Source organism: Mesoplodon bidens (genome assembly GCF_964165515.1).
Source record: "Mesoplodon bidens genome assembly, chromosome: 17".
Classification (NCBI taxonomy): domain Eukaryota; kingdom Metazoa; phylum Chordata; class Mammalia; order Artiodactyla; family Ziphiidae; genus Mesoplodon; species Mesoplodon bidens.
The window spans coordinates 67,985,679-68,013,636 of record NC_138174.1 but is presented as its reverse complement, the minus strand read 5'-3'; the positions used below and the strand labels follow the sequence as shown (position 1 = coordinate 68,013,636).

At 45.4% G+C, this 27,958-nt stretch overlaps 2 protein-coding genes across 13 annotated transcripts in view; one reads left to right on the top strand and one right to left on the bottom strand.

The window, feature by feature from the left end:
• Nucleotides 1-1,007, top strand: part of NALCN (sodium leak channel, non-selective) — a 261,820-nt gene extending 260,813 nt beyond the window's left edge. The window contains exon 44 of the mRNA XM_081214587.1: nucleotides 56-1,007. Within this exon, the coding sequence (XP_081070713.1) occupies nucleotides 56-249 (194 nt within the window). The 3' untranslated portion in view covers nucleotides 250-1,007. The remainder of the gene's footprint in view (nucleotides 1-55) is intronic.
• LOC308604953 (uncharacterized protein) overlaps nucleotides 1-27,958 on the bottom strand; it is a 76,442-nt gene that overhangs the window by 2,815 nt on the left and 45,669 nt on the right. Inside the window, exon 1 of one of the 12 annotated variants that reach the window (XR_014013583.1) lies at nucleotides 20,438-20,520. The exons of 10 other annotated variants lie outside the window; for them this stretch is intronic. The gene's annotated coding sequence lies outside the window, so the exon portion shown is untranslated. Of the gene's footprint in view, nucleotides 1-97; nucleotides 179-20,437; nucleotides 20,521-27,958 lie in introns of those variants that run through there. One more of the 12 variants, XR_014013584.1, reaches the window with a different exon arrangement.

Genomic DNA, 27,958 nt, shown 5'->3' with positions numbered 1-27,958 from the left:
AGCGATGGGGGGAAGCCACACCAGGCTGCTCACGGGACCCTTGTTGATTCCACAGCACCAAAACCAATAAGCCACTCGGTGTCTTCGGTCAACTTACGGTTTGGAGGGCGGACCTCAATGAAATCTGTCGTGTGCAAAATGAACCCCATGACAGACACAGCTTCCTGCGGTTCCGAGGTTAAGAAGTGGTGGACTCGGCAGCTGACCGTGGAGAGTGACGAAAGCGGAGACGACCTTCTGGACATTTAGATGGAAACCAGTGAAGATGCAAGTCCACTGGTGAAAACTGACTGCTGATATGTTCTTTCATTGTCCAGTGAGCAATCCGTAATTGATGTATAATTTAAGTCCAACTTGTAACGAGATTTTTAAAACTGATTTCTGTCCTGCCATAGGAAGGCATAAAACTGGGTCTGTCAAAGCTGTGTGTGTGATGGGTTATTATCACGCGTTCAAGAGAATCTGCAAAATGGCAGTTTCGTAATATTAGAAACTATACCAACTATACCAGACGTAGATCATTCAGAATTTCATATATTTCATCTATGTAAACTAAGATATATTCATGTATGCTCTTATGCATTATTTTCACCCCCTGAAAGAGTGCTTAGCCCAAAGTGGCTGATATTTATGGCGCAGGAGCTATATCTTTAGTTCACATTTTTCCTACTTCCTCTAGAGATACCTCTCTTGGGAGAATTTAATATTTATGATTGACCTGAAAATGTCAACACTGAGCTCATACTCAAATGACAGTAGTTTTACAAACTAGATTCTGAATTTTAAAAAGTATACTCTTTATCTCATGTTATTTTAAAAAACATGCACAAGCTATTAGAGATCAGAACAAGTCAATGTCTGTCCCCTTGGCCTGCTCCCAAGAGAACTGCGTGTGCAGCTACCAAGCAAAGAAATGGGCCCAAAGAGCTGACTGGTTTAAAACAAACCTGTACATGGATCACTTGGGGTACACAGTTACTTAAAGATGTTGAGTTTCTTAAAAAGCCTTTTAATAATAGAGTTTAGCAAAAAAAAAAAAAGTAAAACTACATGATTCAGCTTATTTTAAAAATCTTTGCATGTGTGATGTTACCCTTGGCTTCATTTCTTACCCAAGGTAGGTCTGTTTTGCCATAAATCAGCAAAGACATTGAGTTGCCCTCAACACACTACTGCAATGTTCCATTCAAAATGATGCCATTGCTACCAGACTCCCCTATAGAAATAACGGTACTCTCCAAAATCTCACTCCCAACTCACCATTCAGTTACCTCACAGCTCAACTGTCTATGTTTCACACATCAGCCGTCCATGTCCTCTGGATGCAACAGTAGTTCTTTTATGCTGGGTCAACCAAGTAGAAGTGCATTTGGGCCTTTAACGACACAATTCTTTTTTTTTTTGTGGTACGCGGGCTTCTCACCGTTGTGGCCTCTCCCATTGCGGAGCACAGGCTCCGGACGCGCAGGCTCAGCGGCCATGGCTCACGGGCCCAGCCGCTCCGCAGCACGTGGGATCTTCCCGGACCGGGGCACAAACCCGTGTCCCCTGCATCAGCAGGCGGACTCTCAACCACTGCGCCACCAGGGAAGCCCTAACTACACAATTCTTGATTGGAGATTTGCTGTTTAGATTACTTCTTTTTTATTTATTTATTTATTTATTTTTGGCTACCTTGGGTCTTCATTGCTGCGTGCGGGCTTTCTCTAGTTGCGGCGAGCGTGGGCTACTCTTTGTTGCAGTGCTCGGGCTTCTCATTGCGGTGGCTTCTCTTGTTGTGGAGCACAGGCTCTAGGCGTGCAGGCTTCAGTAGTTGTGGCACGCCAGGTCAGTAGTTGTGACTCACGGGCTCTAGAGCACAGGCTCAGTAGTTGAGGCGCACGGGCTTAGTTGCTCTTCAGCATGTAGGATCTTCCCGGGCCAGGGCTCGAACCCGTGTCCCCTGCATTGGCAGGCGGATTCTTAACCACTGCGCCACCAGGGAAATTCCTAGATTACTTCTTTTAATACAGTGTTGATCTCAGAATCCTTTGACCACCACCCTACTCCCGTGCTTTATGATCTATTTCTGTCTATTTAACATTCTTAACTAGCCAAATATCACATTCCTTCTGTATAACAAATGTGACATTGTGGTGACAGTCCATATAGTATTTATATGATTAATTGTGACAATAAGATAATGGGCAATTAAAGTCAGTGCAACCGAAAGGATTTTATTCCGTTATGTTCATTTAGAGTTTACTTTTTGTACATAAGAAAATAAAATAAATATTGGGTTTGTAAAAGAATTTACTTCGAGTTGATGATCATTTCTAAACCCTTTTCATATGTGTGGGTTTGGGGGGTAGGAGACGGCTTGGTGGAGGGGCCCCTAAGGAGCTGGCGTTTTGCGAACTCTGTATTTGAATATTCCGTCGATAATTAGTTGGCAAAAGCTCTGTCCCTGCTATTCACTTCAGCTCAGTTCCTGAGCCAGAAGGTTCCTTTCCCGTTCGTGCTCGTAAGGCTGAGTGACTACTCTGTACCTTCCACACTCACAGAAGGACCTTCGGCAGCCAGCGCATGGGTCTGTACTAGTGCTGCAGGAAAATGAGATGTGTTTCCTCTTGGCTCATTACACTTGAGTAATACAGCTTCATTCTCACAGAACGGCTGAGCCCTTTCTAAAACGTCTGTAATCGATGTTCAGCAGAACGTCATTGTTGTTCATTCTGCAGTGAAGCAAGGGGCGGAATAGCAATGCACTCAAAGCCACAGCACCCTACATTTGCAGTGAAGGGAAACAACCAGACAACTCCTGTGGGACCTAACGCCACTCTTTTCCTGAAGCCAGTAGAGCAGACGGCAAGCCCAGAAGATACATGCCTCACCCCCTTTTAGATTTTTCATCAACTTATAAACAGGCTGGTTATGCAGATGGGAAAACGTCAGCCACAATGTCCCCTGGTCCTTAGGGAGGGCAGACACTGATACTAACCCTGTCGTCATGCCACCCACTGCCTTTAATTAAGGGATGCTTTGGGTTCCGAAAGCATCAGAAAGTGTAAGGGATAGAATACTTGATGCAGAGAGCCCCGGGGAACAGACCACACACGAACTGCACGTAAGGCGATTCAAGGGGACTCAAAGGGAACAGGGATGGAGAGAATGGCCAGACTGAGGCTATTCACTCTATTCTCAGTGGTGGTTCAAGAGCCACAGCCGTCAGCGGGGACTGGCCGTTTGTGCCCTGCCCGCGCTGCATCAGATCGAGCATACAGAAGAGATACTGGGCTTGTAAACCTTTAGCAAAAGCAGTTTCTAGGCCAGTTGAATGATGTGTTTGCCTGTTTCTTTGTAGAAAGTGGCATATACCATAGACAGGTGGTTTCCAGTGTACTGCTACCAGTGGCACTCTTTCTCAAAGTCCTTCAGAGGATCCCAAAATATTAAGCAGGCAAAAGCAAGGCAGCCCTAGTTGAAATTTGGGTGAAGATGAGAACCCCACCTACATGGCCTGTCTCCCGCCTGTTATGGACTGAATTGTGTCCCCCCCCCACCCAAAAAAAAGATGTGTTGGAATGCTAGCTCCTAGCCCCTGTGGATGTGACCTTATTTGGGAATAGGGTCTTTGCAGATGTGATGAGTTAAGTTATGGTGAGGTCATACCAGAGTAGGGCGGGCCCTTAATTCAATACGACAGGCGTCATAAGAAGATGAGAGAGACGCTGAGGGAGGAGAAAGCGACGTGAAGACACAAGGCTCCGAGGGAAGACACAGCCATGTGAAGACAGGGGCAGAGACCGGAGTGACGCCACCACAGGCAAGGAACGCCTAGGGTGACACGTCATTGCAAGAGACAAGGAAGGATCCTCCCCCAGGGGCACTGGAGGAAACACGGCCCCGCCATCACCTTGATTTCAGAGTTCTGGCCTCCAGAACGAGAACTGTGAGACAATACATTTGTTTTAAGCCACCCAAATGCTACAAAATTTGTAGTATTTCGTTATAACAACTCACAAGCCCGGTCCATCCCCCAAAGACGGCCTGAACCATCCTAGTGTTACAAGGAAACTAGTTTGAAAAACACTCATATAACTCAAAGATCATGAGCTTTGGAGTTCCACAGATTTTTCAAGTCCTGGATTTATTATAGTTACTCCTGGTGTAATCTTGGTTGAGTGTTATACCTCTGAGACAAAATTCAGCTTCTTGCTTTACGAAAGGCAGGAGAGGTGAATTCATTCACTCCGTTTACCTGAGTGCCTCACAAAATCTGCCAGATGGGCTTAGTCTGAGCTGATGTGCAACATACCCCAAACCATTGCACTAGCTGTCTAACCTCCCAACCAAAATCCCCCGTTGACCCGTTGTCAACTGGGCCACTTTTCTATCCACCATAGCAGGTTTCCAGCTTGAAGCAGGCCTGAGTCAGTGGAAGGGAAAAGATCTGATACTAAGTTCAAGTTGAACCATTCCAGTTTCTGAATTGAAACTGTATTTGCTACCTATGGGGACCACTGAACGTTTCTAATATCTAAGAGGGTGAGCAGATACGAAATACAGTCACATTCTGGGGTACTGGGTGTTAGGACTTCAACATATGAATTTTAGGGGGACGCGATCCAGCCCATACCAGGGTCTGTCTCCCTGGCAGTGGTGCACATTAGAATAGCCTGGCAGGGGACAAAAAGGTGAGCCCCAAGCCTGCCTGAACCCTAACCAGTACACTCAACTCTGAGTTTTCTTGCTTCCCAGAAGCCTAAAATCACAAAATCCATGTTTCCAGAATTAATAGAGAGGTCCACTTTTCTGAGTCAGTATGTGGAAAGAGACAGCCACCAAAACACTGATACCTTAAATCCCTGTGTGCAGCCTGGAAACTCACGGCTAGAGACTTTCTTCCCCAGTAAGCTCAGTTCAGCAACTTACTTTCATGTAGTATCATTGCCACACTACTACCTTCAAAAATTACATCTAGACCTCACACTCATTAAGATGGCTGCTACCAACATTTTTTTAAAAACTGAAAATAACAAATGTCGATGAGGATATGGAGAAACTGGAACCATGGTGCACTGCTGGTGGGAGGGTAAAGTGGTGCAGCCACTATGGAGATCAGTATAGTAGTTCCTCCAAAAATTAAAAATAGAATTACCATATGATTCCAGCATTACCATTTCTGAGTATATATCCAAAAGAATCAAAAGCAGGGTCTCAAAGAGGTATTTTTGTACAGCCCTGTTTATAGCAGCATTGTTCACAATAGCCAAAGGTGGAATGTCCATTGATGATGGATGGATAAACAAAATGTCCATGCAAATGATCAAATATTACTGTCTTAAAAAGTAAGGAAATTGTGATACATGTAACAATATGGATGAACCTTGAGGACATTTTGGTTAGTGAAATTAGCCAGCCACAAAAAGACAAATACTGTATGATTCCACTTATATGAGGCACCTAGAAGTCATATTCATAGAGACAGAAAGTAGAATGGTGGTTGCCAGGGTCTGGGAGAGGGGGGACTTGTCACTCAATGGGTGTAGAGTTTTGCAAGATGAAAGTTTTCTGGAGATTGGTTGCACAACAATGTGATTGTATTTAACCCTACTGAGCTGTACACTTTAAAATGATTAAAATAGTAAATTTTATGTTACATGCATTTTATCAAAATTAATTTTTTTCATTTTTAATATACTCTGTCATCTGATCCGAAAAGCTAGGGGCCAAATTAAAATAGCAAAGCAATCCTAAAGCCACACTTAAATTACGCTTCCACATCCCCCTTGCTTTCTGTATTTGACCAGTATACCTAGTTTAAATTTAATATTGATAGTTTATTATTTTCCCCAATGCTGTATGTCACTCATTCAAAATTAAAAATCTTCCTGTAGTATGCCCAGTAAATATTCAAGTCCCATTTGAACGTTTAGAGGGCTGGCATCACCACCCACTGAATTAATGAGTTTATTTGTTGGCAGCGTGCTCATCCTGATTCACAAGGCTACGTCAAAGGACTTGAGACACACGTCATTCCCCACAGGTACAGGCTTGACCTCCTCTGTCTTAGTCGGTCCCAGGAGCATTAGGACAGTTGTCTTGGGACATGTCAGACCCCGGGCACTATCTTCTCTTTCAGAGTCTGCATTTCACGTTGGAAACAGCATATAGGGCCCTACCCAGGGAAACACTGAAAGCACAACAACAGAACAGTCAGCTAGGGAACATCAGGCTGGCAACGGGTTGAGCGCGTATTCCAAAGGCCCCGGGGAGAGCTGCCACAGCGAACTCAGCTCTCTCCTCTGCTGCTGGGGACACGCAGCAGCTGGCTCGCCCAGGTCCAGAGCAGAGAAAGGCCTCTTTCTGGTCCTGTTTGAGCCAAGAGTCAAGAGGGCAGGAAGGAGTCCAGGCTCTCTTGATACCTTGGGGGGGACTCACAGACTCGCTGAAACCCCCCTCAGGTGTTCATCAGGCTCTTCTCACGTAACCTCTTCCTGACCTCCGTGCAGGGCCCCAAACTGCCCCACTCCAGAAGCCTGCTTTTGCCTCCCCCAAGCTCTCATCCCAGCAAACACCACATGTCTGTGTTCTACCAACTGAACTTCAGAGCCAAACCCATGGAGAACTTCGAATCGGGTGTTCTTTTCGATCCACTGACTCCTTTTTCAGGGCAATGAAAAGGGGCCTTGCTCAGGGCCAGGTCAAGAGATAACTGGGAACTCTGCAAAGCCCGAAGGAGCACAGCCTGAAGGTCCAGGCTGGGTCCTCACTTCCGACAGCCACCTCGAGCCGACACGTCACACCACCAGCCCTGATGGTCTTACGCAGGGGTCTCCCAGCCCAGGCAGGGTCTCCACTCCCCTCTGCAATTGCCTTACACCCTGGGCGAACTGTTAATTAGGCGCCTCATTTCTTGGCGTGTATACAGGTCTGAGCCATCTGCTTACTGACCACATCCTTCAGAATATATTGGATTTTAAGGAATCCAGCCACAAAAGCCGATAATGTTGCAGGTGGCTCATTGAGAAGGTTTCTCCAGAGCAAACTTGAGCGTATACAGTGTGTGGTGACCAGCAAGCTACAGAAATATTGACTGCAAAGTTCATAGATTATCATTATTACAAAGCAATATAATAATGAAATTCAGAATTTCTACATGAAATCCTTTTGCTATGTTCTTGGTACTGCAGAAAAGAAAAATCTATGAAGTGGGCCAACAAGCTACACAGCCACTGAGACCACTACCCAAGTACTAATGAGCCCACTGACCACTCTGCAGGTAACCTTGAACTCGCTTCTCCAATCCTGACCAGGTATCTGAATCCTCCATGAAACCAAAAGCCTCTGTGGGCAAGGCTGGCTGCCGTGTCCAGCTCTGCAGCTCAGGCATCTCTGAAGAGCATGGAGGCACGTGTGTGCTTCTCAGTTCTGCTCCCTAAAGCTTAACAGAATGGAACTGCTTTGGATTGTTTTTTTAACTCACCTCCAATTAAGAATGTCTGATATCCCTGGCATTGATCCCAAAACATCAACCACTGGGAAGATGTCTCATGTTTTTCATCCTGAATTCTTGTTCCATTCCTCCCTTTAACTCACTCCTTTGTGTGACACAGACAGCTTGTTCTCAGATTCAGGTAAAACACCAGTGGAGACAAAGCAACACAAATCTGCCCTTGGAGCCCCAGATGTATGAGATGAGTCTTCCTTTCTTGTAAAAGCTTTATTCCAGAGAATCCTACAGGGCACAGTGTTGCAGGAACACAGAGAGTGACCCATGGGAACCAAGCCTGGAATAAGCAGGGCCTGGGGTCGGGGCCACGATTCAACCACCCACCCCTGGCAGGTGCAAAAGTCACACCACATGGGTGAAGAAGGCTAGGTGACAGGAGGCCACCTTTGATCCTTAGCCTGTGACCCATCAGATAAAAACCAAATCCTGACTTAGGTAAGGAGGGACTGTATTCAAAAAGACTATTGCAATAGGAAGAACACTCTCATCTTCTCAAAGGTCAGGCAACAGGGAGGGGTAAGCAAAGCTAGGAAGAAGCAGGTATGGCTGGGGGGGTGGGGGATGAATGGAGGGCGTGGTTAGAGATTTGAGCAGGAAACGTCTTTCCCTGAGGTCAGCCTTAAGGAGTGGTCTCCACGTTCCCATCTGGCTCAGGCTTAGGGTGGGTCAAAGTTCAGGGGTCTGGGGGAAGGAGAGAAGTCTGACGAAAGTTTGACCTGGTCAAGTTAGCAGATAGTTTGTCTTAACCAGTCAGATAGTGAGCTAATCACTTATGAGGCAAAGAATGGGAACTGGAGGGTCTGTGGCTGGCCTTGTCACAGGGAAACAAGGGACAGCAGAGAGTCCTATCTAAGTTGTGGCGAAGGGTGGTTCTTTGCAGTAAACAGTTTTTCAGAGCACAGGGGTGGGGTGGAGGGTGTCTTGAGCACCACTGTTTCCCTGGAGCACCGGGCAGGTTTCCCACAAGTCACCTCACCTCGCAGGCCTTCTCCTTTCTCTGCTGTAAAATGAAATTGATACCTGCTTTGCCCGCCTCTCACTAAGACTGTGAGGGTCACATGAGATGTTGGTGAGCATCTTCTATAGCCTGTAAAAAGGCACATGTGAATAACGCGGGCGATTATCAAACCCGTTCACAACGGGTTTCAGAGATCACCCTCGCTGTCATTAAATCTCCATTCTTCACAAAATCTCCATTCTTCAGGGCCACAGGTGACAAGACGGCCGTGTGGGAAGCAGGGCTGGGACATCCCGAGCCCTTCAGTAAACCTCAAGACGGGCATGGTTTTCCCTCTGAGCCCATTCCCAGTCTGTAAACTGTTTAATCTCACAGAAGGCACCGTCTACCACGCAGCGATAGGTAAAGCAAGCGCTTGTGAGCTATCCTTGGAGATCAGAGTTCTTAAATCTCTTTCCTTCAAAGGTTTTCGGCGGCTCCCACCAGAAATCCCCACCACTGTCCCCCAGAGGTAGGAGCCTAGCCGAGCAGCAGGTGTCACAATCTGCACGGCTGCTGGCAAAGTGTGACTAATGCTTCGGACAGCAAGCCAGATAGAGATGCCCAGGGAGCAAAGCTTTCTCCAAAACCCAAGGAAGAAAATCAATGTCCCAGGAAGGGGGGCGGGCGGCAATCTATAGGAAAGAGAAATGAGTGATACCTAATGCAATGTGAAGATTTTTCCCCCTCAGGCAACTGACTCGTTAGAGAGTGAAACCTAACAGCCTCTGGTTGGGAAGGTAAAGACGGAAGAAGGGAAAGAGCTGGTTCTCGTATCGACTGGCCACGGACTCACAGGCCCCTGCTGCTATCCGGGCCTGCTTTTTGCTTGCTTCTGTTTTTTTTCTGATTTATAAGAGTAGAGCTGAATCTCCCAAAAATGGGACATCAAGTTCAGAGTTGAAACGACTGCTACGTTGGATTATTAGTTCTTCTCCCTGCTATGAAGAAAGCCCAGATAAATATGACAGTGTTTGCATTTGATTTCATGACTGATCACCCCAAACTGTTTTTCAACAGGTTTTTGAGCACCTATTTGTAAGCTTCAGAAGCAGTTTCATCAGAAATATTCTAGAGCGAATATCCATTTTATGCATTTGTTTAAATGATTGTGATGGAGGCATGACATACCTTCCCTAAATGATCAAATCTAGAATATTACATCTAAAATATTCATCCATCGTTATTATATTATTGACAGAGGGGACCATGTCGTAATTATCTTTGCATGTCTTAATTACCAGGCATGGACACATGCACTTTCAGATAATGACATCAGCATCATCTGTCATATGGGCTACTGACCGCTCTGGCCCACCTTCTATTTCTCCAACATCTTCATTCTTCTCACAACTGATTCTCCCTCAAATATATGGCTGGAAAAAAACCAGATCCTCTCAAACAAATATAAAGAGCACAAAATGACTGACTTTTTCCTCCAGCTCTTCCTTACATTCTCCTTGTTTTTCTGCTTCTGAGACCACACTGGACCATGGAAATGATAGACAGATAGTGCTTTCTGTCGACTATGCTAGAAACATTGTCTTAGGAAAGATTGTGTTGAAAATGAAAGATTGCATGTTGACTGTTGTTACCAGCATTTACTATTAAAATAACCCCACTTCATGAAAAACAAAGGGATAACCCCCCCCCGACTAAACAGAGGTAATGAAAGAGTTCCTTGTTTATAACCAGTGTGTGTGTTTTGTTTTTTTTTTTTTTTTTTTTTTTTTTTGCGGTACGCGGGCCTCTCACTGTTGTGGCCTCTCCCGTTGCGGAGCACAGGCTCCGGATGCGCAGGCTCAGCGGCCATGGCTCACGGGCCCAGCCGCTCCGTGGCATATGGGATCCTCCCAGACCGGGGCACGAACCCGTATCCCCTGCATCGGCAGGCGGACTCTCAACCACTGCGCCACCAGGGAGGCCCTAGTGTGTGTTTATCATTCCACATCTATTCAAATCATCTGAATATATCAATGTCAGAAGTTGGCCAAGGGAATAATGTAATTTCTCTTTGATATGTTTGTTCACCGAACAGAAGCCCTTGGGGTTAACCTTTCTCTTGCCTTCATTGATCCTCCAAGATCTAAAGGCTTTTAGTAAAATTGACCTGACCAAGGCCTAATTCTTTTTATAATTTGGTTAAATCCTAGCCTGCATCCTAGATTGTAACAGATGTCCTTGCATCTATAAATGATGACAAGGAAACAGGCCCAAGATACTATTGAATTTCTAGCCTTTTTTATTTGAATAAATGATTGGCCATTCTTTAAACATAACTTCTGAACTGCCGATGTAAGGATAGTTTCTCACTAGATACAATTTTTGCCCCAAGAGGAGAGGGAAAAATTATTAAATTATTTGGGGAATCAGGTGAGAGATGTTCCATATGCCAGCATCCTAGTTGGTCAGACCAGGAAAACCCTAACCAGTAGTCATCATTCTGACTTCTGAAAGAATCATAAAACTTTTTACTTGTAGGTATTCTTTCAGGCCACATTGTTTTTGGGTTTTGGGGTTTTTTGCATTAGAAACAAGGAAATAAATGAAAAGATAGTCACTGGTGGGAGGATGTTTCTATGACCTCTTCTTAAGCTTCCTCTGCAGAGGGGCTAACTCCCTAATCACAAAGTTGAGATAAATCTACCGTTTGCCAAAATCCTGTCAAAAATAATTACGTGATAGACTTGCAATTTCTACAAAAAGTTTCACTTCACAAATTTTCTAGATTACATTTTAAAATTCATTGACTATCTGCTGTATGGACATTAATTTTTAATACTCGAATAGAGTATTTCTCTGCATTTGGGCAGCATTCATCTCTCAGTTAGCATAACAGGTGGGCCCATTTTTCTGCGCATGCCCACTGTAGTACTCAAACATTTGCATCCAATCCGCAATTACTGTGCTAGTTTCTTTATTCTATCCCAGTAAATTTGTTTCCCAAATAGATAACAAGAATGATCTAAACAAGAGATTAGGGAATTATGATGATGTAAAGGGAAAAGCATGGGATTTGAACTCAAGAGAGCTATTCTTCATTTCTTAATTTGCTATTTTCTATCTAGAGCATCTTGAACAAATAACTAAACATTCGCAATCCCCAGGCTCATCCATAAAAGGGAATAGTGGTACCTCATAAAGAGTTTCTAATGAGGCCAAACGACACAATACATGTGAAAGCTCATGAATAACTATAAAGTTCTTTATAACACATTTATTTTTACCACTGAGAGACAAGTTAATAAAATAGTTACTATGAGCTTTGGGCTCAGACAAACCTAGATTCAAAATCTCACTCTAAGCCTTACTGTTTAAACTATGTGGTCTGGGCCACGTGATAGGCAGAAGTCTTACACGGCCCCAGATCTTCAGCCCTAATCACCAGGACTATGACTGTGATAAGATATTACACCCGTAGCAAAAGGGATTTGGGAGATGTTATTAAGGTTACTAATCAGTTGGCTTTGAGTTAGTAAAAATGGAGATTACACAGGTGAGCTTAATCTAATCGTGTAAGCTCTTTGTTTTTTTATTTTATTTTTTGCGGTACGCAGGCCTCTCACTGTTGTGGCCTCTCCTGTTGCGGAGCACAGGCTCCGGACGCGCAGGCTCAGCGGCCATGGCTCACGGGCCCAGCCACTCTGCGGCATGTGGGATCTTCCCGAACTGGGGCACGAACCTGAGTCCCCTGCATTGGCAGGCGGACTCTCAACCACTGTGCCACCAGGGAAGCCCCTATTTTTTTTAAAATAAATTTATTTATTTATTTATTTTGGGCTGCATTGGGTCTTCGTTGCTGCTCGCAGGTTCTCTCTAGTGGCGGCAAGTGGGGGCTACTCTTCGTTGCAGTGTGCGGGCTTCTCATTGCGGTGGCTTCTCTCACTGCGGAGCACGGGCTCTAGGCACGCGGGCTTCAGTAGTTGTGGCACGTGGGCTCAGTAGTTGTGGCTCGCGGTCTCTAGAGCGCAGGCTCAGTAGCTGTGGTGCACGGGCTTAGCTGCTCCGTGGCATGTGGGATCTTCCTGGACCAGGGCTCAAACCCATATCCCCTGCATTGGCAGGTGGATTCTCAACCACTGTGCCACCAGGAGAGCCCCATGTAAGCTCTGTAAAAGCGGGGAGTTTTCTCTAACTGATAGCAGAAGGGGAAATCAGAGAAATTAGAAACAAGAGAAGAATTTGATGCACAGTTGCTATCATGGAAGACGGAGAAACTTAGAGTGGTCTCTAAAAGTTGAGAGCAACCCCTAGCCAACAACCCACAATGAAATGGGGACTTGAGTCCTACAACCACAAGGAACAGATTCTGCCAACAGCTGGAATCAGCTGGGAAGTGGCTCCTTCCCCAGGGCCTCCAGGAAAGAGCCCAGCCACACCAACACCTTGATTTGGGCCTGTGACACCCTAAGCAGAGAACCCAATTGAGTCTGTCCAGAGACTGTGAGATAATAGGGGGTGTTGTTTCAAGCTACTAAGTTCATGTTAATTTGATAGGGCAGTGGTAGAAAACTAACACAGGCAAGTTGAAGATAAAGTGAGTTAAGTAGTCTGCCTGGTGTACAGTACAAAAGAACAACTTGTAAATATGAAATTCATTCCTTCCTTTAGAGCCCCATTTCTCAAATTTTAATTTATGCCTCTATTTCCTTGGGATCTTGTTAAAACGCAGATTGAGATTCAGTAGCTCAAAGCGGGGCCTGAGATTCTACATTTCTAACAAGCTCCCAGGTGATGCGGATGTCACAGCTCTGCGGCCCACACGTGGAGTGCAAAGCTTTGGAGCTCACTTCAGCCAGTGGATCTCAACCCTGATTACACAGTAGAATCTCCCGGGAGACTCTTAAAATGCCCAGAAGCTGGGGTCCACTTTTAATTTAACTGGTCTCAGTTGGAACAGAGGCCTCAGTTCTTACAACGAATCTCCTCTGTGCAGCCAGAGATGAGAAGTATTGCCTCAGACCTGCGCTCTCGAAGGCATGGTTCCTGGACCAGCAGCAGCAGCTTCTTGTGGAAGCATGTTAGAGATGCAAATCCCCAGGCCCCTCCAGACTCAATGAATCAGAACCTCTACATGTAAGCACAGGAATCTGTGCTTTCACTAGCTTTCCAGACGGTTCTAATGCTTGCTGAAGTGTAAAAAACATTGCCTCAGATCAATACTCTCATACTATAGGTGTGGAAATGAAATCCAGAGAGACTGAATGATTATCTAAGACAGAGGTTGGCCCACGACAGCCTGTGGGCCAAATCTGGCCACTGTCTGCTTTTGTAAATACAGTTTTATTGGAACGCAGCCACGCCCATGCATGTACGTGTTGCCTGGGGCTGCTGCAGTGGCAGAGTTGAGGCGAGGCCACCAAGATGAAAATATTTACTATCTGGCCCTTTACAGAAAAAACCTTGCAGATCCCTGCTCTAATAACACATTCTAGGTTAGTGAAAGACAAGGCAGAATTCAGCTGTTTTGCAACAGTAGCTGATGCAGACTTAAAAGGAACAGAACTCCCAGACGAACGGTGACTGGGTTCTGCTCCATCCCTGGGCAAGGGCAGGGCAGGCAGGGCTCTGGGTCCTGATCCCGGTCACTGGTGTGGAGATGATCACGCGTGGCAGGGCAGGCCCCCAGGAGAACGGGCATCATCCTGAGGGGCGCTGGCCTCAGGCCAGGTCTTCATAGATCTCCAGTCTGCCCTTGGCTGTGGGAGATCATGGGTTCCTTACACCCTCCCTAGAGGCCTCTGGCTCTCACAGTAAGCCTGGAGTTGACAGCTGGCTGATCCAAGGGTATCGTTTTCTTTTATTAAGGCTTCAGTGAAGTTAAACCCAGCTGACTCTGTGATTCTTACAGCTGTCATTGCCCTCATACAGCTGTCAAAGCCCCGTCACCAATGACCACCAGGGATCACCTGCAGTCAAAAGAATTAGCTGAAACTTAGCAGCTTGAAACATCACCCACTGATCATCTTCTAGCTCTGTGGGTCACAAGTCTGGGTGGTCTCAACCGGGTTCTCTGCTGGGTCTCACAGGTCCAAACCAAGGTGCTGGCAGAGCTGGAGTTCCATCTGGAGGCTCCAGGGAAAACCCACCTCCAAGTTCATTTAGCTCATGGCAGCAAGGGAAACGCACAGCAGAGAACTGAGCTGAATACACGGACGGATGACGGCCAGACCACACACTGCAGTAGAACTGACCCACACCCTCCGGCAACCAGCCCAGGAAGACAAACCACAGCCCCCTGAAGCGGAACAACAAGGACTTGATTAATAGCTAGCAGCTTCCTTAATTTTTGCCCACACTTCCAAGTCAGGACCAAGCAGAGAAAGCCAAGTATGCTCCCCTAACCAATCACACGCATGCCCGCTTCTAGTTATCCTGCCTACAGCTTCCCCAGGCGCCCGTCCGGGCGTTCTCGAAGCTTTCCCTTGTTATTCTCAATAAAGCCTCCCGTTCCCTACTTCCCACTGGGTCTGCCAAACACCAGTGATGGTGGCTGACTCCCTTCCCAGAGCAAGTTCTGGGTAGACAGTCTTTTCTTGTTCTCAGTTGGGTGGTCTTGTTTATTTCCGCAGACCCATGGGATATCTTAGTCACGGGGAACTGAGAGGGGCTTCTTACAGTATTTGCCCCTGTGCTGGGTGATTCTACAGAGAGTTTAAGGAAGCAAGGGCAGTTCAAGACTAAATGGGCAAAGACTAAGTCAGGATGGGTACACAATTCACCCATCAGAATGGGTACTGGTCACCTTGGTAATTTTTAACTAGGAGGCAGGAGGTTTGAAGGTGGGACAGAGTAAGTCAGTAACAAGTGCTAGTCTGTCGTGTTAGTTGGGAGAGTGGAATGTTCAGTTATTTGGGGAGAACTGCTAGTGTCCTTGTCTCCATCGTGTCCCCGTACCATTCTAGAATGGTCTTCTCTCTGTCTTGTTCTACTACAGCCATGCGGTGGCCTTGTCTCATTATTGTTCACACCCTGCGAGTGGTGCTCATATTCATTGGTAACATCACAGCATCACAGCTTTCGTGGCCATTTCTCACTTTCGCGTTGCTCAAGTGGCTCTCAGTCACCTAAGCCGGAGGTCGGCAAGCTCTGACTGTAAAGTCAAGATAGTAAATATTTTAGGTTTCATGGGCCACATACACTCTCTGTAGCATATTCTTTATTTTTCATTACCCTTTAAACGTGTGAAAGAAATCCATTCTTACATATAAAAACAGGCCACAGGTCATAGTTTGCCGACCCCTCACCTAAGTCATCTTCCACCAGCAGCACGTCTCACTCAACACAGGTGAGAACGGTAGTAGCAGGAAGCCATCGGGTACCAAGGATTATCAGCACCCCTCTTATCACCACCTCTTATCTTTATTGCTGCCTGACTTGAGTCACCCGGCTCTTCCCAGGCTGACTCTCTTAGTCTCAGTTTCCCCCAGAGCTGAGCGCAAGGACTGTACTGGGGAAGTGATCCAAGCAGTCCGAGGAGATCAAGCAAAGCGAAGAAGGGCTGAGTCCATAGGGAGACGTCTTTATAGAGTTGGAGTCGGCTGCCACTGTAGGCAACGAGCTGTTCCATTCTGCACAACCCTTGTCCCAAGGGAACAAAAGAGGATGTGTTTATCCATCGGCTGCTCTTCCCCCCATCCCACCGCTCATACAACGGCTACCGCACCCGGACATCCCCCCGCGGCACTGAGTTAACTCAGCGCGCACGGAGCAGGTCCTAGCGGCCCCACCACATGCCAGGACAATGGGGAAGTCCGAGGTGCAAAGCGAGAGGTTGCTTAGTCGCATGGTAAATGCTGTCAGGCTCACCTGCTGGAAGGTGGTTGGAACTGTGCACAACAGCTTGCCCCACACTCGCCACAATAAAAGATGAGACCTAGAGGAGTTGCAATGGTGCTCAAGAGATGACCAGCATGCCTGCAAACTCTACCCTTCCTCCAAGCCAACCACTGGATGAAAGTAGAGAGGGAAAGCTCCGTCCCCAGGTGGGACCCCCAGGGAAGTCCTTGGCAATGAATCCAGAGGAAGTTAGATGGAGCATTCCAGAAATCCGCACCTGGTCCTAGCTACTCAAGAATCATAGACTTCTCAGCAGCCCCAGCCACTGCTGCTTGAAACTCGTCCTTACCCGGGATTCCGTGGTGCCTCTCACTCCTGGTTTTCCTCTCACCTCTCTGACTTATGCTTTCCTCTCTCGTAGGCTCCTTTTCTGAATCTGAAACACGGATGTTCCCCAGGCATCTTTCCTAGGTTCTCTTTCCAAATGTTCTCCTGGGGGGACCTTATATAGATGTTCATGCTTCAACTACCACCTATGGACAGACAACTCTAAAATATATGTCACCATCTGTCAAATGGAGCACTAGGTCCCTGATCATCAGCTCAGCTTCCACATCGGCAGCAGAGTGAAGGCATGACTCTATGTATCTGCAAGAATAGGCATGAAAATGACAGCAAGAAAACCTGAACAGCCAGTGAATGTTTTCCTCTAATTAATACAGTTCCAGAGGAAGGAGGAACAGAAGCATCTGTACGGAACAGACCCTTGGCTCTTTCAGCAACCTGTAACCTGGCCGTCTCTATCTCTGATGGAGGGCCACAGCTTCCCCTTGGGTTTTCTGTGAAATGTCTTAAGGGAGATAGTAAAAGAGATCTTTCATGGAACTTATTGAGATTTAGCTTTAGTCAGGCTTGAGCGAATAGATGGCTGCCTTTGGTGCCAGCACCCACTGAGAAATGGGTAGGAAGTTGTATATGAAAGAAGAATGCATTTTTGCTTAACAAGAAAATGGTTTGGAAGAAGGAAAGAATGTGTGTGTGCGTGTGAGAGTGTGAGAGAGAGACAGAGAGACAGAGAGAGCTGACAATTTGAATTACTATCACCTAAGCTGACACAGGAAATTCAGAGATGTGAAAAAGGAAGAAGGAATAAGAATAAAAGCATCTGTAATTTTACTTTGGAAAATAAGATACACATCTCTTATGGGCTGAATTGTGTCCCCAAAATTCACATGTTAAAGGCCTAACCCCAAGTACTTCAGTGACTTCAGTCACTTCAGAATGTGACTGAATTTGGAGACAGAGTCTTTAAAAAGGTAATTAGGGTCAAATGAGGTCATGAAGGTGGGCCCTAACCCAACAGGACTGGCGTCCTTATAAGAAAAGATGAGGACCCAGACAAGTGCAGAGGGAGGACCATGTGAAGACACAGGGAGAAGACGGCCATCCTCATGCCAAGAGGAGAGGACTCCGAAGAAATCAACCCTACGGACACCTTGATCTTACACTTCCAACCTCCAGAATCACAAGGAAATGAATTTCTGTGGGTTAAGCCACCTCACCTGTGGTACTTTGTTACGGCAGCCTGAGCAGACTAATATAACACTTTATATTCATGTTCCTCAATTTCAGAAATGACCTTACTTGAGAAGACATTTCTTTTCCAGTTTGCTCCTACACAGAAAGGATTTATTCCCTTTGTCAAAGGGTTGGCTGAATGGAGTCCCCAGAAAATCTAATACTGAAAAACTCCAACTAAGACTTCCCTGTACAACTTCAGGTGTGCTGTGGGCAAGTCCTGTCTTCTCTGCCGTCTTCCCCCCCAGCCACAGTGGGGCAGGCTGGAGGCTGCTGATCTCCCACGAATCCCCCTGGGTGCGACGGAGACTTATCATGTCCCTTTATCTGAAATAACGTTCATAGCCGTGGACCTCTACGATCCGAAAACTTATCTCTTTCAACAGAGTAGGTTAGAAAGGCAATGTGGGAGATGCAGGAGGGAGGGGATATGGGGATATATGTATACGTATAGCTGATTCACTTTGTTATACAGCAGAAACTAACACACCATTGTAAAGCAATCATACTCCAATAAAGAAGTTTTTTTAAAAAAAAAAAAAGAAAGGCAATGTGGAAAATGTAACAACCAATTACTTCAAGAAACTCCCCTTTCCCTTCCCCTTTTGACTTATCTCAAAATTTCAGGCAGTTTATGCACAGAATCTTCCAATTTTTTAGATTAATTATAAGTGCCTGAAGGTATAGAAGCCCTGAACATTTACGAGACTGCATGACCAGACAGAGACAGAAGGACTGCGGATTGTCCAGCCAGGCAATGTAATTTCCCAGTTATCTTCCTCAGGCAAATTGTGGACATACTGTAATCTTTGCCACTTTTCCACAGGGCTGAAGCATCAATGCTTCATCTCTTGTTTTCTCTCTTCTGCTCAAGAAAACAAGGGTGAGTGAGGGTGATCTAGATGCTTGTCAAATAAGACATTGCTAACTTAAAAGGGAAATCTTCATGGCATTACCCTGCCAGCAACAGTGAGGGGAAATGGGAGGGCTTGAGTTCCTCGTGCCCCGGACACCGGAAAGGAATAACGGTTCTGAATTTAGTCACTTCAGGAAGCATCTCTAAGTGGAGGGAGAGGGCTGACTCACAGGAAGCCCTAGCTTGTCATTTCAGGATGACACTAATTGACAGACAGTGTGTCCCCACTAAACATAACGTTTATGGCAGCTGATGAGAGCCCCTGGAGCAAGCCAGAGGTGGTCCCCTTTCCCGAGACGGACCCCCAGACTGCTGGGGGTGGAGGCAGGATCCAGCAGCATCTCAATGTGGCTGACTTGTACCTCTGTGCTCGAGGGAAGACCTCCCTTCTCAGCTCAAACCCTGACCCCCAACAGCTTCCTGGAAATCAAGTGCAAGTCCTGAAGGCACCTTCCTCTTGGTAGAATCCAGAGCCACTAGACCAGCATCTCCACTGCTCTGTATTCAAACAGTTCTTGACCCCCTACAGTCAAGGAAAATATTGGGGGTCTATCGAACCCCTCCACGTGGCACTCTAGCTCCTAAACTCCTCCTGGCCACCTTCCTCATACCCACCTTCTCAACTTTTCTGATGCTGCATTTTGTTTTTGAACCTGTTTTTGCCCATGTGGTTTGAATTTATGTTCTAGCCTTTTGCATCCTGTTATGGGCTAAATTGTGCCCCTCCCCAAAGCTATATGTTGAAGTCCTAACCCCCCAGTAACTCAGAAGGTGACTTTATCTGGAAATGAGGTGTTTGCAGAGATAATTAAGATTAAATGAGGTCACTGAGGTGGGCCCTAATCCATCATGACATGTCCTTATGAGAAGAGGAGATTAGGACACAGACACACACAGAGGGATGACCATGTGAGGATACAGGGAGAAGGTGACCATCTGTAAGTCAATGAGAGAGGCCGCTGAAGAAACCAACCCTTCCAACATCTTGAGCTTGGACTTCTGGCCTCCAGAACGGTGAGAAAGTAAAATTCTGTTGCTTAAGCCACCCAGTCCGTGGGCCTTTTTATGGCAGACCAAGCTGACTAAGACACCTCGATATCCTTCTAAGACATACATTTCTATGTTTTCTTTTTTTTCTTCTCTTACTTCAAACATGGTTGAGGGACATCCTCCCCACAATGCCTTCATCCCTTGGGACCAGGGGTGATATTCAAAATATTTAAAAACTGTTACAGCATGGGCACTTCCCAACCAGAACTGATTCCTGTTGCAGCGATGGAGCCACCACTTCCATCTACTAACAAATTATGAGTGGATCAAGGGACCCAGAGGAGGTGATGATGGTTGGGGGGTTTCAATGGCATGGGACTTGTGATGGAAGCTATTTGCCATGGAAATATTTCAGTATTTCAATGTATCCATAACCCTAGAGCCATCCCAGCTGAGCATCAGCCTGCTTGATCCTTACAACTGAGCAGCTAGAGCTTCCTCATACTCTGTCATCCTCTGTCATGGGAAAGAAGCACCATCATTTACGCACTCAAGCAGCCTAGAAGTCTCCACATCACCTTGATTCTTCCCACTTCTTTACATCATTTGTGACCCTTCCTCACTGATCGTATTTCTGAATGTTCCCATCACCCCTGTTGAACTTCAGTTCATTATCTCTCACCTGTGCCATACAGTGGTTTATACCTAGTTCTTCTGACTTGATCCTCTTCCACCCCATCCAATCTTGGCACTCATTCTAGAGCTAATCTGCCAAAGAATGGTTCTGATGGAATTACCTCCCTCCTCAAAAAAACAAAAACAAACAAAAAACCAATAAATAGTTCCCTGTCATACACCAAGGAAAGTGAAAATATGCTAATTGATTTTTTCAGGATTATCCACAACCTGAGCCCAGCCCACCTTTCATTCAATTCATTTGTTCATTCCACAAATACGTATTCAACTCTACTGAGTGACGTGTCCTGGGCTAGGCACTGAAAGAAAATCAGGAATGAGATGTAGTCTGTCCTTGAGTTTCTTACATGCTAACAGAGTAGACAGGCAATTATAATACAGTGTGAGAAGTGCTCTGAGCAGCATAAGCAGTGTGCTCCGGAACACATAGGAGGAGCATCCAGATCAACTCACTGATGACATCTGAGCTTCCGGTCTTACACCTCTGCCTCAGAGGTGTTTTGTTTTGTTTTCCAGGGCTGTTGCTAATTCTGTTCTACGCCGCCTAGTTCTTTAGGCTTTGGGAGAAAGCAGGCAAGCACCTGCTTCGTGTCTGCTCTTTCGTGGCACTGGCATCATCCGCAGAGGCCACCTCCACAAGTGTTTTGCACTTTTCACTGAAGCATCACTTAAGCATTCCCTTTCAGGTTCACCATGCACACCCAGAAACTTGCTATTTCTGAATCAAAGGAGGAAACTTTTTTGTTTTTTTCTGGTACTATCTTAGGTCTGGATTTTTTAAAAAGTTTATTGCACAATTAACTTCTTTGAACAACTAAATAGTAATCAATTCTCAGATTACTTACTATTCCTAAAGTTTTTCAGAATGGCATGCAAGACCTGAGGGAAACCCATAGAGTTATCATGTTATCTTAAATTATATTTGTCTTAACTGTAGAAAATATCTGGAAACTGGATAAAGAAATAGTTGAGAACATGAGCTTAGGAAAGGTTTCTCAACCTTGGCACTATTGACATTTGTGCTGGATAAATCCTTGTTAGCAGCACACCTGGCCTCCACCCACTAGGTACCAGTAGCATCCTCCCCCAGTGTGACAACTGAAAATGTGACCCAATGTTCCCTGGGGAGGGTGGGGTTAGGGATCAGCCCCCCACTTGAGAGCCGCTGGCCTAAAAGTTTCCAGTTCCCATCCCAGCACTTAGCTGCTAAATGACTTCAGACAGTATGACCGCACTGTGCCTCAGTTTCTTATTCCTAACAATGGAATAATAATACTCCTTTCTTTGTGTGATTATTGTGAGGATTTAATGAAATAATACATACAAAGTGCTTAAATCAGCACCTGGTTCATTGTAAGCACTCAATGAGTGTCAGCTATTCTTTGGAAAGATAATTCCAAAATATAACACCAGGCTGACTGGGCTTGTCTCATGAAGAAGTGAGCTCTCACTTAGAGTGGAGACTTAGATACAGTTTTATGTACAGAGTATATTATGCAAAGGAACGTAACACATAGTAAGTAAAACAATCATATGACTCTACAAAAAGAATCATAAGAGATAAAAAAATTTTTGAGTGCTTACTAGATGTCAAGTGCTATGCTAAGCGCATTACATATATTTCCTCATTCTATCCTGAAAACAAGGTGGAAATAGATTATTTCAGCCCCATTTTACAGTAGGAGGATTTCAGGCTCCTGGGGATCAAGTCACTTGTCCAACCCCACCCAGATCAAAAGCAGCAGAGCCAAAACTTAAACCCAAGTCTGTCCAATGCCAAAGCCTACGCTCTTACACATTCTTTTATATCATTTTAAAGCAAGATGAGACTGGGTTTTGAGAAGCAGAAACTGAGACGGCGAGAAATTAGTGACTTGTTTGAAGTGCCACAGCTAGTCAGAGGCCCAGAACTTAACAACTGCATTGCAATGATTGACCACGTTTGTCATGCTATTTTATTCATAGATTTTGGTTTTAAATGTCCGTATCCTAATAAATGTGCCAGGGCCATCTCTTTCAATATGCTACCTAAGGTCTCTCCATTTTAGAAAGTGTCACGGTTGTAGGGCCATAGAATGTGGTGGTCTGTTCATATACGGACAATGTCGATGGGCAGAGAGACCCTGTGATTTCTCTACAGTTCAAGGGCAAGGCTAACTGCCCCCTCTCCTGTGGTGTTAGTCGGTATCTCCCAAGTCAGTACCTCCAAAGCAGGTACCTCTGTGGAACTTGCACAGAAATGAACAACAAAAAAGAATTATCTCAATTCCCAATTTGCAATTTACTTCAACAGAACCTGTTAAACTTAAGGACTCAAAATAGGAAACTACAAACTATTGCAGCCAGCAATTTAGTTGCTACCTAGGTAAAATTAGCCAAAACAAGCTGTCCAAGGTAAGAATCATTCTGCACATACTAGCTAATGCTGCTTTTGTACTTTAAATGTTCCCACATAAACTTGATCCTGGTGATAGATCCATACACTGAAAACTTATGCGGCAATAATAAAAATCACTAGTCAAATTTCTGAAATGCTTGCTCACCAAAATTTCTGGAGATCACCAATATAACATGAATTACCACTGGAAAATTACGTAATATTTTGCATGATCAGGTTTCAGGAGATCTCTGCTACTGCAGACAATATGCACTTGGATATTGCCTCTGGATCACATACAAGAGGGTAAAGCAGGAACGCGGCTCGGTCACACTGCTGTTTTCCATTCTAACACCCTTCCCCTTCTTTCTTACTAACAGAACCCCAAATTTTATCAACTCTGCAGTGTTGGCAGCTACAAAAGTTGACACAGTTCTGCCCCTTGAGACCTAAGCTGGGGGAGCTGGGGGAGATTTCTGATGACCTGATCTAGAAGCTACTCCTTCTTCCTTCCTCTTCCTTTTTCGTTTTCCCTGGAATGCAGGCACAATGACTGGAGCAGCAGCAGTCATGATGCATCCATGAAGACCAAACCATACACTACAATGTGACTGTAGGAAGGTAGCAGGAGGCTAATATGAAGGTCAGCAAATCCAACTTGCTGCCTGTTTTTATTCGGCCTACAAGAATGGTTTTTACCATTTTTTATTTTTATAATTTTTAAATGGTTGGGAGGAAATCAAAAGAAGCATAATATGTCATAGCACATAAAATTATATGAAATTAAAATTTCATTGTCCATAAATAAAGTGTTATTGGTAAACTGCCATGCTCATTTGTTAACATTGTCTCTGGCTGCTATTCACTTGTCTATATTTGTATATTGTCTCTGGCTGCTTTTTTTTTTTTTTTTTTTTTGTGCGGTACACGGGCCTCTCACTGCTGTGGCCTCTCCCGTTGCGGAGCACAGGCTCTGGACGCGCAGGCCCAGCGGCCATGGCTCACGGACTCAGCCGCTCCGCGGCATGTGGGATCCTCCCGGAACGGGGCACGAACCCGTGTCCCCTGCATCAGCAGGAGGACTCTCAACCACTGCGCCACCAGGGAAGCCCCTCTCTGGCTGCTTTTGCATTACAAGGGCAGAGTTGAGTGGTTGCGACAGTCTGTATGACCCACAAAGCCTAAAATACTTACTCTCTGGTCTTTTACAAAGTTTGCCAATCCCTGCTTGGATAACATCCTCGACACCTAACTCCAGGCTTTTTGTTGTATAAGAAAACTAAACCCTTTACTTACGTAATTCACTATTTTTTCATATTTTTATGTCATTTGCAGGCAAAGGCCATCTAATTGGCACACAGCTAAAGGAGACTTGATATACTGGAAGAACCACCACTTGGCTGGTGGACATTCTGCAAATGTCAGGGCTCTATTTTCCTATAATTTTCCAAGAACTTTAACTCTTTCCTTGGAATAGGCAGTGGCTAGAAGACTAGAGAGGAGGGTAGAGGTGAAAACTTTAAAGAAAGATAAATCCCTACAGAACTTGGAAGCCAAGTGGATGTATACAGTCGAGGAGAAGGAGGTTGGTGCAGTGGAATAATAATACTTCAGTGTGTTAGCTATCTCTTGCTGCAGAAACAACATTTATTACTCATATTTCCTGTATGAGAGGGGCCCACTGGAAGCCCTGTCAGAAACTCCTTACCACACTCATCAAAATTAGTATTCAAAACATTCACGGATTATCTTCACTTGGATCATCTCTGCTGTCAGTCTTGTTGTGAAAAGCCAAGAAAATGGACTCGGGACCGAAACGGAATACACTCAAATGGCACTCCTGTGTCCCTGAGCAGAAGGTGGTGCCTGCTCCCAGCTCCCTATATAACCCCTCCACACACTCCACTCCCACCTTTAGAATTCTTATCTCAGCCAAACAAATGAGCAGAGAACATTTCTAACCCTGTCACCTATAATCCAGATACTCTGGGGAAAGTTTTCCTTGCAGGTAGTACACCCTTTACCTTTTGTCTTAAAAACAGTGGTTGGTTTGCCCCTGAGCTGAATTCAGAAATGCAGACTGGCGTTCTCCTGAGTACCTACCTGCCAATAAAGGCGACCTGAGAGTCCTTAGCTTACCCCTTCTTCCCCAGTCTCGGTCTTTCCCAGGCTCCAAACTTTCCTCCTCCAAGAGAGGGCTCCCTCACTTCACATTCCCTCCTCCCTGTGGGAAGCATTTTCTAAAACAAAGAATTCCTCGCCAAGCCCTAAGACTGCTCAAGTGGCCACTTCTGACCAAATAGGCTTCAGGTTGGTGCTACAACCATCTGAGGTCTTGCGATCAGACTCTTTAAAATGTGCAACGCTGCTCTGATCTTGGCAGACAACAGCCCTCATTTGAATGCCCCCCGCATACACTTCGGCTTCCCTTTGCTGAGCCAAACCAGAGTTAATCAAACTCCTGAAACGAGTCCCAGGGAGTTGGAATCATGGCATTATGCCCTGCCTGCCTATTTTACAAATTTAAAACACTGGGCTTCCAAAGAGCTAATACTTGAGGGTCTTTTAAACGCACAGAATACTGAGGTTGGCAGGGGGTGGTTTCTGTCATTAGCCTTGAACAGCTGAAAGGGGAGCACAAGGAGGAAATGTAAAGTATTTCATTTTCTTCTTTTGGCCAGATTCGTGTCTGATTTAAAAGCAGAATAAACCAACAGGCTCAAAAAGAAAAATATGCACAAATGTATACATATCCAATAGTTATTCTCAACTGTTGGCAGAGCTTTTTATCTTAATTCATCTTTTTTTTTCAATGCAACAGTATGAGAGGCCTATCCTTCCTGGCCACCCAGGAGCGGGTCACGGGGGCAGCCACCCCACCAATGGACCAGCTTGCCTGAGGAGGCCACGGCCTCTAGAGAAACAGAAACAGGAAAAAGATTTTGAGGACTGATGATATTAAGACTTTCAAGGGAACCAAACTGTAGAGATAAATTTTACTCCCAAGTCTCATCGGGAGAGGTGCCCCAGGAGGGCAGAGGGTCTTAGCTTCCAGGTAGGAAGGATGTTGAGGGAGGGAGGCTTTTCAACATGACAGTAGAAGGAAGACCACCTCAAGGAAGTAGTCTGTTTAGAAAAAGGAATCATAAAAATAAACAAATGAGAGACTGAATATAAAATGGACAATAAGCAGACTGTTTATACAAATGAACTCTGACCCACAACCTGCAGCAGGCTGTGAGGAAGCCAACCCCCTATCTACAATAAACAGCCCAGGAAGCCAGCCTGCTGTCAGTCAGACTCGCAGAAGCCAGGTTGCCATCCCTAGTGACAGTCCAGGAAGCTAAACAATAACGTCTGCAACAATCTGCCCCAAATGGCCAGGGCTTGATTAATAAATCATAGTTTCCCTAATATTCACCCCTGCTTCCACCTTCCCACCAATCAGAGAAAACCAAATGGGCACCCTAACCAATCACATAGGGGCCCTGCCTCCTACTTAGCCCACCTCCAGCTTCCCAAGCCAACAGCCTACAATCAGCGCACACGTGGAGCCTTCCCTTTTCTCCGCTATGAAGCTCTCCCATTCCCCTGCCCGCCTTGGAGTCTCTGCAAACGCAAGTGATGGTGGCCCTGCCTCCTACTTAGCCCACCTCCAGCTTCCCAAGCCAACAGCCTACAATCAGCGCACACGTGGAGCCTTCCCTTTTCTCCGCTATGAAGCTCTCCCATTCCCCTGCCCGCCTTGGAGTCTCTGCAAACGCAAGTGATGGTGGCTGCCTCCCTGCTATAACAAGCTCTGAATAAATAGCCTGTTTTTCTCATGTGGCTGGTGTTTTTTTATTTCCACAAAAATAGCCTGAGAGGACTAAGGTCTATTTAGGAAGCCTAATAAAAAGATCTCTAGCAAGAGCTCAGAGGACCTCCTGGATTTGGTGAAAAGCACTGTCACTTTGCTTGTAACCATGACCCAGTCTCTGTGTCCCCCGGGCCTGAGGCAGCCTCAGAAGGAAACCTAAATCAATTCAGCTCCATGAGTTCAAGTACTGGTTCCTCATCTCAATTTAGCTCCTGGTTTTCAGTGTGGCTCTCAGTGTGTCTTTGGCAAGTCTCAAAATTCCCCACCCCGTCTTGTAACAATTGTTTGAGTTCTGAACATTAACCTCCACAGTCTCTGTACTTTAGTCATTTATCCTTGTTTTCCTGTATTCCTTTATATCGTATTTTGTCTACGACCATCGTCTCTACACAACGCCTTCAAGAATGCTTTGCACACCGAGGCCTTCTGATCACTAATATTAACTGACCTTTAAGAAACTCTTGTCTTTACAAGGATTTGGAATAGATAACTACTGCAAATGCATAAACCTTTTATCTGTTTTAACAAAGGTGAATCTAAAATTGCTTGCCGTGGTGAGCCAAGATGTCAGTACGCATTAAACTTAGGTATATGCTGGTTTAGAGTTTTAGTTAAGGAAGAACTAACTAAGGATGTAACAGATAAAACCCTAAGTCTCATGGCTTCAGAGAACACATGTTTATTTTTATCAATAAAGCCTACTCCCAACCAGTGGGCATTTCCCCACCAAGAGGTGATTCAGGGACCTTAGGGCTCCATCATTTTCAACACCAGGTTCTCAGTGTTACCACATTTGTCTGCATCAAGCCAGAAGGGAAAGACTGTGGAGCCAGGCATAGAGGTATGAATGTGATTTCCAGCACATTCTATCAGCTTGATCTCAATCATGTGGACACACCTCACCGCAAGGAAGGCTGGAAAATGTGATCTAACACTGGGCTCAGAGGGAAGAGAAATGGGTTTGGTTAGGAACTACCCAGTTTCTGCCTCATTTATTAGGGCAAAACATCACTTCTGTGAAGACCTCCTTGCAAATACCACTCCCTTATCCAAACACCTGGCTTAGTTTCTGGAAAATGTGCACAGGCTAAGCTCTCAATTGGATTCTTCATACATCAAAGGATACAGTCAACTCAGCAGCTCAGGCTTCTCAAACATGAAGGACAGCTAGCAATGATGACAGCAACAACAGAAAGTCCTGCCAATTCTCTCTGCCCTTTAAAAAATGTGCTTTAATTTTATTGCTTCTAGAAGCAGTACAGCTTTCATGA